General features: G+C 38.5%; 1 protein-coding gene across 3 annotated transcripts in view; it reads right to left on the bottom strand.

Annotated features, from left to right (window-relative positions):
- Window positions 1-206: 206 nt before the first annotated feature.
- Window positions 207-11,018, bottom strand: part of prkar2ab (protein kinase, cAMP-dependent, regulatory, type II, alpha, B) — a 15,537-nt gene continuing 4,725 nt past the window's right edge. Inside the window, exons 1-11 of one of the 3 annotated variants that reach the window (XM_015053386.1) lie at window positions 10,311-10,675; window positions 8,953-9,244; window positions 8,834-8,866; window positions 5,508-5,647; window positions 4,850-4,956; window positions 4,100-4,253; window positions 3,924-4,025; window positions 3,776-3,850; window positions 3,279-3,344; window positions 3,056-3,194; window positions 207-1,102 (exon numbers count right to left, since the gene is read on the bottom strand). In XM_015053386.1, coding sequence (XP_014908872.1) covers window positions 978-1,102; window positions 3,056-3,194; window positions 3,279-3,344; window positions 3,776-3,850; window positions 3,924-4,025; window positions 4,100-4,253; window positions 4,850-4,956; window positions 5,508-5,647; window positions 8,834-8,866; window positions 8,953-9,205 — 1,194 coding nt within the window. In that variant the 5' untranslated portion in view covers window positions 9,206-9,244; window positions 10,311-10,675 and the 3' untranslated portion in view covers window positions 207-977. Of the gene's footprint in view, window positions 1,103-3,055; window positions 3,195-3,278; window positions 3,345-3,775; window positions 3,851-3,923; window positions 4,026-4,099; window positions 4,254-4,849; window positions 4,957-5,507; window positions 5,648-8,833; window positions 8,867-8,952; window positions 9,565-10,310; window positions 10,676-11,018 lie in introns of those variants that run through there. The other 2 variants (XM_015053387.1, XM_015053385.1) reach the window with 2 other exon arrangements.

The following is an 11,018-nucleotide window of genomic DNA, read 5'->3' as shown; positions in this document are numbered from 1 at the left end:
TTATTTTATTCACACAGTTCCTATGGGTGTTTTTTTCTTTGGTCTTGTCAGAAACTTTTCCATTTCTTGCTTGCTAAACAATCTTAAGGAGCAAAGCAGCTTCATCAGTTTCACTGGCATCCAATCAATGAGAATCAAAAATAACATTTAAATAAAATTTAACTTTATTTTAAAAAATATATGAAAAAAACAGGAAACAAAAATGATATGATTATATTTTTTTAATTCTTGTTTTTTTTTTTTTTAAACTCATCTCTCCAACTTCCTGAGGCCCCCATAGCGCCTTCTGACGGCCCTCAGTGGGCCGCTTCCCCCATTTTGACAAACGCTGGCGTAACGGATTTCCTACAGTGTTAAAAATTATTTGCTTTTCTTAATGTTTCAAGGCTGGATGTTTATGGGGAAACAAGCAAATTAAGCATGAATTTTCAAAAAGTTTCTAAAAAACGTCAAATGTTAAATTGCTCCTCAGAATTTAACATTTTCATCTTGTTTTGGTTTTCCTGTTTCTGACGGACGGCCTACGATTAAATATAAACATTAGAAAACGTAGCAAATAGTCCTACATATTGAACAACTGATTTTCAAAGCAGGAAAGTTTTGAAAAAAAAAAAGAAATAAACAACCGAGATGACTATATTTTTATGGAAAGTGCCATGAAAAATAACCCCCCAAAAAACTTGTTTAAATATTTGTTTCAAAGGCTGATCTAGCATAAAACATTGACGAATTCAAGAGTAAATAATTTTAAATAAAGCCCAGCCTCATATCATTGGCTTTCACACCATGTTTTATTTCGACGGAGGACCTCGGTAAAACATTATCTTAATGGATTCGCACACACAGAAAGACAGCGTTTTGCTTTGTGTGTCGGTATAAAGTTAAAAAGGGGAACAGTTTGTGCACTAAATGCGCCTCAGAGGGATCAGAAAGCGGCTACATCATGCTAGCGTTCACTCGCTGGTTCGGGTCCAGTCCTAGCGCTTCAAATCATCACTGGAGCCGAACAGCGCCACCAGCTGGTCCTCGTACTGGGAGATGTTCCTCTTCATGATGTCCATGCAGGGACCCAGCAGGCGCTCAAACGCCTGGACGTCAATCACTGAAAGACAATTTCAGTTGGCATTTTAACGACCAAAATCACTCAAGTAAAGGTGAAAAGTACTTTTAGGAGAAATACTCCTAAAAGTAAATGTTTACAGAAAAGTTACTCGAGTAAATGTAATTGAATCCACCTCAGAGGTGGGCATAGCGGCCAAAAATTGTACTTCAGTAAGAGCATCACTACTTTAACATGTTTTAATAAGGTAAAAATAAAAAGTAGCCATCCAGGAAATTACTGAATTAAGAGTAAAAAAAAAAAAAAAAGCATTTGGTAAAAAATCTGTTCAAGTACTGAGTAGCTGATGAAATTATCAATAATTTAATAATAAAAAATGACAAAAGACTTAACAGGAATATAAAGTTAAATGGAAATTTTGGTATTTTAATGACAAAAATGACAATAATTCATATAAGCAACACAAAATGACAAAATCAGGAAAAATAAAATGTTTCCAAATTAGCTTCTTTCAATAAAAAACTTATAAAATTTGAACAGAAACTGCAGGTGTGTGTGTCTTTATCTGTTGACTTATTTAAAACATGTTTGTTCTTCATTCAGTGGGTAGAAATTTTACTCAAGTGAAGTTGAGATACTTCATAATAAATTACTCAAGTAAAATAAAAAAACAACGTAGTAAAAATACTCATGAAAGTACATCTTTATAAAAAAAAAAGTAAATGTAATTGAGTAAATGTAACTGGTTACTACCCAACTGAATATGTTTATGTGATATTTATTGGCCTACTATAAAACAAGCAACAGAAAAACATGATCATAAGGAGTAGTCTGGTTTTATTTAGTGAAAACAGGAGGATCCAGGTGAAAACATTTCTTTATTTCTGTGATTGAAATGTTTTATTTTTAACACGCCTTGTGACACGACTACGCCTGGCGTGGCGCTGAGAGCGTTCGGTCCGGATGGACGGACGGACGGTCAAAATCTGCTCTAGATTTTGACCTTGATGAAAGATTGATTTGTAGGACAGTATAACGTGTTTCGCCCTCCCACTTTTATGGCTGACATTCAGCCTACAACGTTTGCTCTGTGACAATTTGAAAGGGTCGCTGTTTAAAATAAAATGCAAACACAAAAATAATCTCTGGTTTGATTAGAACAGTCTTGAAAATGTTCACATTAATGGGATTATATGTGATAAAACAACACAAAGTAGTATAAAAATGTTTTACAGATAAAACTCTTTTTTTTTGGTCATGTTTCTACTAGAGCATTTCTATGATTGTTGCTCATCCTAAAACAGATTGAATGATGAGAGTCTGTAAAGATATATTTTGTAGTCTTGGCTCAGATTCTGAATTAGATTTGGGTCTGGACTTTGACTGGACCATTCTAACATGCCATCTAAAGTCTCAAGTATCTTTTGTTGCAGGTTTTCTTCCAGAGTTGATCAGTTTTTAGCTCTTTCTATCAACTAAGACCAGCTCTCCCGTTTCTGCAGAGGAATAGCCTGGTGAGGCTTTTCTGTAGATTTTTCTTCAACCACCAGGGGGCACTTTAGCAGGAAGTGAATCATTGGAAGTCAAAATTGGAAATCAAAGAACATGCTAATTTTCATTTAGAACAAGCACATGCTAGCAGAAAGGCACGACGGAGAAATGTTTTCAATCTCATACCCTCTCATCATGGAAACCACACGAAGAAGTTCATATGATGCAGCTTTTAAGTTGAAGGTTTATCAATCTGGCGGTACAGATCGAGAGCCGCTAAGCTCGGCATGAACGAATCCATGATTCGGCGTTGGAGACGCAGGCCTGCGTCCTTAAGAGCAGATTTATTAACGAGAACCACGGAGATACCAGCGGCTTACAGCCCGGTGCGGCTTATATATGTACGTTTCCAGTTTTGTTTTTAACTTTGTGTGTGCGGCTTAACTTTTGTGAGGTGCGCTCTGTAGTCCGGAAAATACGGTAGATGTTTGGTGTTTAACAAACCTAAACATTTGGTTTCTCCCACAGCGTAGACGGACGCTGCGCGGGGTTTGTTGGTGACCAGCGCCAGCTCTCCGAAGTATTGCCCCCTGGAGCAACGAGCCACTTCCACCTCTGTGTTGTCCTGCTTCCCCGCCTTCGTCTGCAGCAAACACAGAAACACGTCAGGCTGCAGAACTGCTTGTCCTCAAAACAGACCGAAGATAAATATGGTAAATGTAGTTACTTTAGTTTTGATCAGTATCTTCACCTCCCCTGATTCCACAATGTAGAAACAGTCAGCTTTGTCGCCCTGCAACAAAGGAGGAAACTCTGTCATAAAGGTATATAAAATATTGACACAGATTTAAAACACAATATCTCACCAAACTTCTTGGTCTAGTTTTGTATTGCAAATATGTCAGTACACTTGAAAAAAGACAAAATTGCCTTAAAGGTAACTTTTCTGCAAGATATTGGAGTTTGTTCTAAGTCAGTAACTCCTTAGTAGTGATGAAAAAGTGCCAACTTCACTGAGATTATTTCACTGATAAGAGATTTTCCCCTTGATATCAGTGAAATAATCTACTAGTGGATCTAGAACTTTTTCAGTATTAAGGAATTATTGACTTAAAACAAGTGCCTACCCAGATCATGCAGAAAACCTACTTGTAAGTTAGTTGTCTTGTTTCAAGTGTAATATTTACGATACAAAACCAGACCAAAGTAAAATGTTTTTTGCACCTGTGCTATGATGCGATCTCCATCGTTGAACGTTCGCACTCCTAAAACATCAACAATCTTCATCCTCTCAGAGAGCTGAAGTGAAGGAGAAGGACGTCATTTATTTGTCGATGCATCTTTGTGAGGAGACTCTTTGCTAGCGACAAACCTCGAGGCAGTTCAGGAGAGGCACACACTCGATGAAGGCCTCGTACGTCCTCCTCTTCTTGGCGTTGTTCTTCACAATCAGCCTGTGAAACGTGGCTCGATCCTGTCGGGTCAGAAACAGCCTCAGGTGTAACGGAGCATCAGGTGCCTCCGTCAGAGGCGGCGTGGTTCACTCACCAGGCCCCACAGAGCGCCCTCCTCTGTCGCCACGATGGTGGCGGCTCGCGGCGTGTTGTACATGAGGGCCAGCTCCCCAAAGCTGCCCTTGTTGTTGTACTTTCCCACACACACGTTCACACCGTCCTTCGCCACGAAGATATCGTACACGCCTCTGGAAAGAGAAGAAAGAAGTACGGAGGAGGATTAGTGCCACCAAAAAAAAAATCTTCAATTAAATTCTGACTTTTTTTCTCAGAATTTGGAAATTATTTCTCTCAAAATTTAGATTTTTTTTTCTCAGAAATTAGATCTTTTATTCTCAAAATGTAGGGTTTTTTTTCTCAGAATTTTGATTAATTTTTTTTTTTTTTTTTTTCAAAATTTTGACTTTTTGCTCAGAATTCAGGTTTTTCTCAGAAATCAAATTTTTTCCTCAGAGTTCTGACTTCTAATTCTGTGTCCATCCATGTCAACATTCTTAGGTGTAGGTCAATTCTGGTGTTAGTAATATTTTGAAAATAATCACATGACTGTTTCTCCCTTCTTGTAGGATTTGTAAAGGTGCAGTGATTGGTAAATCTGAGTTTTAAGACTAAATCTGCCTAATAGTGCATAAACAAATTTTTTTTTAAAACTCTGACTCTGAGAAAAAAAAAAGGACAATTCTGAGATTAAAGTCTGAATTTTGTTCTGTCTTCAGTGGCCGTAAACCTGGCAACCACAGCCTTATGCATGTCAAATGTACATATTTTAAAACCTCTCACTCACCTGTCTATGACGTAGAAATTATCGCCGTCGTCTCCCTGGTCGATGATGTGGTCCTGAGGTTTGACCAAAACCTCAAACATGGCGTCCAGGACCTCAGAGAATTGCTCCTGATGGACAACAAGCAAATGATTTTTTTTTTCTGCAATTTTTATTGTCAAGTCTTATCTAAGATGGTGTGTCTCTCTTAAATGCTAAAATGCGAGGAGGTCTCAAAAATAGACACACAAGCAGGATAAAGACTGATGGTAACTTCTAAAGTGTTAATAAAAAACAGCGAGTGAGTTGAGAGGAAGGAAAAACTATGATTTCACCACCACTGTGTTTTACAGAAAGACCAGATCATACAGTAAGCCACATTCACACCCTGTGGTTTAAAAATGAAGCAAATCACCTCTGAACAGCCAGAGATCTTTAAAATGTTTGCTGCTGATTGAGCAGATCTTCACAATCCTCCTTACTCTTTCCCAACCACATGAAACGAGACTCTAAAAGACTTTTTAAGCCGTAACAGTGATTTAGTAACACCTGGCTCTGATATGTTTAGGAGTACAAACGTCACATGGGTGTTGCCTCGGCTTGTTTGACCTTTAATCAAATCCCCTCTGAGTCATCTGCGATATAGAAGCGAACGCTGATCTCAGTTTGCTTTTATCTTTACCTTCTCCAGGGTCTTGAACAGCAGGATGTCCTTGCACGCGTCCTGAAGCCGTTGGCGCTGCGCTTCTGTTTTGGGATGCACGACCTGAGGCTCAGTGTTGTCGTCCGCATCGTTATCAGGGTCATAAGCTTCTGCACAAACTGCAGAGGAACAGACATGCTTGTTTTGACGTTTTGTCCTCATAAGTCCCACGGATTCACAAAAAAAATGTTTTTTTAAGACTGTCATAAAAAATAAACACGTATTTTGTTAATGCAGCCTGTCTACTGATCACTGGCGTCAAACAATTAGGAGAAACTCTGGAGAACCAGTTTCCTCATAAGGTGACCCTAAAATGCTGTAAGTGTAAAACGTCGACTAAGAAATTAATTTTCTAACCCTTCAAATGCTCCTGTTTTAGTCCCCACCACCACAAAAAGTTTTTTTTTTCACCCACATGCGCAATTTTAATGTGGAGAATGTAATTTAAGAAATGTAAGAAATCGGCAGCGACATTGATTCAGATGAATTTTTATTTTTTGTCATTTTCAACTAAATTTCTCTATCAGGTTTGAAAATATACAAGAAATATTCTTTAAAGATTTCTCAAAGAGTCAACATTTATAAACCTATTTTTTAAAATAAACGCCTTTTCCATCTTCAGTCCTCTCGATACAAATCAGCTGTTTAATTGTTTGTATTATTTTTAAACCCATTTCTTGCCAGTTTTGGCAATTTGACTTTAATAAGTCATACAAAGTTATTCAAAGGTCTGTTTTCTATCCCATCTATGCAAACTGGCACATTTACAGGACGTAATGTTGTAATTTAGTGGAAGATGATGATGTGAAATGGAAATAAAATTAGGCTAAATCTGGTGCAAATCATCTTTTCTTCTTTTTTTTGTTGCACATTTTCCCTACTAACACAAAGCAAAGAAACATTTTAAGGGGTTTCAACACCAGAGAACAGAAAACACCTAAAGTCAAATTATAATGTATTTTAAAAAATCCAATTTGAATGAGAGTCAATATCACAGAAACTGCTGCATGGCTCAAATCGCTGTGTTTAATTTAAAAGGAAAAACTTGGAAAAAAATCCATGGAAAATTTTAATTTACTTCAAAACACAAAATCTGAAAACTGCCCTTACATCAGCAGAGTAAAAAAATGAACTAGCTTAAAACAATGCTATAAAATAAGAGCCTGCCAAAATGTCTATAACAATTTAAAAAAAATAACTGACCATGTATTATCAGTGTGGGCAAAACGCCTTATTAGGTTTATGGGGTAACTATTTTTTAATTAAAAGGTAAGTTACTTTGGATCTCCATTTTCCCCTTGAGAAATGGGGGGAAAAAAAACTAGTGTATGTGTGTTTTACAAAGTTTTACGGAAATATTTAACTGAGACACATAGATGTGTTTCAGTATAGATAGATGGATGATATCTATCCATATAGATCAGTATAGATCTATACAACAATTAGCCTCAGGTTTCTCTGACAAACTTTTCCACAAACAGGAACCATAAAATGACTAAAACTATATGATCACGTAAAAGGTTAAAATAGGATTCATAAATATAAATGTATATGTACAGAAAACAACAAGGAAAATGACAAAACAAACCCTAATCGATTTCTATTTCCTTTTTCTCTTTCCCTCTGTCTGAGCCTTGCACGATGCATCTGACCTCTGACCTCAACTCTTCAAACCTGTCCTCCCATGGACCAGATGATGTCCCTCCTACAAAACCAGCCGATGAAAATGATCGAGAAGATCTGGAGGATCAAGAAGACAAAAAAGACCTCCATCACCTCCAGGGGACAACTGTCAGTCTCCTGTTGGGCATTTGGACTGAAAACTGTGTGAGACTGAGCTTTAACAACCTCTGCTGGTCTGCTGTCCAGTATCAGTGTAGAGTAAGACTAGACATTAAATTCCTGAAGAAATTTAACTGGGGCCTGCCCAACACATGCCTGTCAGTTTGGATCCAGTGATCTGATGTCTGCCAGCAGGCAAATTTGTGCAGCTGGACTCACCCCTGGTAAGAACCAGGAGCACATCCACACAGTATTGACATGCTTGACCTGGTCCACTGTCACAGTGCAGTGGCTGAAGCTCATGCCTGTTCACTGGTGGCTGACCTGGTTCATTGGCTGAACCTCAGGGCCAGTGAGATTCGACTATATGCTTCACATATGTGGTTCTGACTCGCAGTGCGAAATAAAGAAAACTAAAAACTGTGGATAATTGTTTTTTTCTAGAAAATTTTCAATCTTCATACTAAGGATTTTAATTCACACTCAAAAATCCTGAGAAATAATAAATTTATGTTAGCAAAATATGAATAGTCCCAGGAAATATGTATTTTTCCCACAATGCATTGCAAGGCCTCTCTCTGCCCCTGTTTGTGAGACTTCTCACTGCCTCTTTCTGGGCTCCTTAGTTATGGTAATTAACAACTGCAGCCAATGCATTGTGAGACCTGAGCTCAAACATTTTAAAGTAATTCTGGCATTTAAAATGGGCTGTGTCCCTCTCAGACAGCGGTTCGGGCCGCAGCAACGGTTGCTGCAGCTGAGTCGGTGAGCTGCGAGACAGACCATAATAGCCTGCAGCTCAGAGTTGGAGCCATGTGCTCCATTGCTATGGTAATTAACATGATATGGTAATGCTACGGTAATGAGTCAGAGCAGAGCCTCCATTGACTTAAATGGGATTTTGTCGTTTTTCGCAATTTATGTTGCCATTTTAACTCAGAATCCCACTAAAAATAATAGCGCACTTCTCGGTATGAAGACGAATGTTTTGATACCACTTTTGTGGGGGTACACATAGCAGTTTGAGCCGAATTAATGGTGATAGGTGTAAAACAATAGATTCCTGCCATGCATTCCATGGGCAGGCCCCAATTAAAGCACAAACATGAATTCTGGGACGGTTGCCCTGTCATAATAAACAATAAATCAATTAATCGCATAATAAATGAAAAGAAAAGTTTAATTTGCTTGATTTATCGTTTTTATCTTTTCTCTCTCTCTCTCTCTCTCTTTTTTTTTTTTTTTTTACCAACAACTGATTGATAAACGTGTTTTGGTCTCAACTAAACCTTTTTTGATAGAGAATTTTGTTTACAGCGTCTTCATGACTCATTATATTTGTTGATTATCTGTTTCAGTGTTCTGTTTCAATATTACTAGTATATGACTTGAAAATGGTCTCAAAACAATGTTATTGTTTATCGCAATAAGTTCTGGGACAATTTATCGCCCAGGTGAAGTTGCTATGGTAACAGGCCTGGGAATGGTTATTAAAGTTGATATATTTGCTGCTGTTCACTGACCTGCGACTCTGCGACTTCTCCCAGTCCTGGCCTCTGAAGAGAGGGCAAGAGGTTAATGAAGCAAACTTTGACTATTCCACACAACCACAGCGCCTGCTAAGCGATGGTGGGACACTCACTGGGAGTCTCCTTCACCTCCTCCTCTTCGTCGTTCTCGTTAGATTTGTTTGACGCCGTCTCAAACGTGACCTCCTTGGCGGCGGGCTTGCTGCTGCTCTTCCTGGCTTGCTGCTCGTTCTTTTGGTTCTCCAGGAGTCGTGTGAAATGCTGCACGGCGAACTCCACCAGGTTGGGAGGCCTGCGGCGCAGCACCTCCACCGTGTAGCCCTGCAGCAGCTCCTTCAGGCCGGCCGGGATCTCCACATTACTCATGATTGCAGCGGCGGGTCAGAGGCTGCGCTGGTTCGACACCTGGGAAGATAAAAAAATAAAAACGTCCAGCTGAGGTTAATCTCCTCAGAGCTCAACCTGCTGAAATATGTCAGCAGGTTTGAACCATCAGCACAGAAACCAGTGGCTCCTCCTCCTCTAAATCTCTGCACTTTATCGATTCCTTTATTTAGCACAGCCTGCCGGCAAATATCGACCAGTGCTGCGCGTATCGCCTGTAATTAAAGGCTGTTCAATGGATTATGTGTCAGAACTTCATGATTTGGAAAAGAGGAGCGCTTTTAACTGCTTAAATGACACCGAGTGACTTATAAAAGTAAATAAAATCGAACAGAAAATTAATGCGCCTCAAAACTTTAAAGGTGTCAGCAGCAGTCACACATAAAATAAACACATTTGCATTTTTGTAGACTAAGATTTCTAGATATGAAGTAATTTTTTTAAGTATGAACATTTCCTAGAGAGATCACAGATTTCCTTCAGCATATTTAAATCCTTCATTTGTGGCGTTCTCAAATTATTTATAATACTCTCATGTGTTCACTACAAATGATGCTGAATGAAAACCCTGTAAGTAAATCAGATGTCCTTTGTTTCACTGCAAAATTACAAAATCTTAGATTATTTTTGATCTAATTCCTAGTCCAAAAATCTTCACCCACTTGAAATAAAACAAAACTAACCTGCAAGTAACTTTTCAGCCCGAGGTAAATCTTGTTTTAAGCAAATAATAACTGTGGATATGTTGTGTTTGTTGATAAAGTATTTGGATTAAAAGCTTTTAGAGAGATTTTTAGAGAACTGCAGTAATGACAATGACCTGCAGTTACAGACAGAGGTCAATAGATCACCAGTTCATGCTTTAGAAATTAATAAAATGAAAAGTAAAATTGTTTCTGCATTTTTAGACACCTAAGTGGTTTGTCGTAGCAAAAGGTTTCACCTGTTGGCCATTTATAAGCTAACATATAGCATTATGCTTTTAAATTAGCTTCGAAAGCTAAATTTTAATCTAGCATTAGTCATATTATTCTGGCTGAAACATTTTAAAATGTATCTTTGGTCAAAAACAAAGCTACTTTCTTACCTGTAAGTTGTTGTTATTTTTTAAAATAAAGTTGTATTACGCCAGCTTTCAGCCCTGACATCCACTTTGTAGGGTTCGGGAGGGAATGGCTAAATAATGAAAGAATCACAAGACTCTTTCTAACCTCCTGACTGCAAAGGCAAAAACAGAAAAAAAAGAAAAAAAGAAAAAAGCTGTCTTTGAACACAGCAGGATTGTTTAGATGTACAATCTGGAGCTTTCACATCAGTTTATCTGCAGAAGAGAGCAGCCATTTTAAGATTTCTAAAAATATCCCCGGTTTCAGCTGGGCTGGGACAAAAACGTCCGAAAACTGGGTGAAAACACAGACCCCTCCTTGACCCCAATGGAGCTTTGTTCTGGTTCTGATGGCGGCCCAGTAACTATAAAATGACACCGGAAAGAGAAACAGAGAATATCTGTACAGATGAACCAAAAGCCAAACTTTCCGTTTTGGGATTTGGAAATTAGCTCCAAAGATGGAAGACAGATTTATTTGGACAGAAAAAGATTTTGAAGTTTTGAGGAGGAGGCAGCATCATGATCCGGGAACTTTTTCATCATGTTTTTGACAAAGGCTTCCTGACCTTTAATCTGATCAGTAGCGGCCCCAATGGGGGTCTACGGGGGGCCACGGCCACCCCAGAGAGTCATGCTCAGTTCATACAGAGGCATCACTTCAATAAAGACATACATGTAAAACACACA

Source organism: Poecilia latipinna, unplaced genomic scaffold, assembly GCF_001443285.1.
Source record: "Poecilia latipinna isolate Pla-1442-1.1 unplaced genomic scaffold, P_latipinna-1.0 Scaffold1177, whole genome shotgun sequence".
In the NCBI taxonomy this organism is placed as follows: Eukaryota; Metazoa; Chordata; class Actinopteri; order Cyprinodontiformes; family Poeciliidae; genus Poecilia; species Poecilia latipinna.
This window is presented reverse-complemented; position numbering and strand designations above follow the sequence as displayed.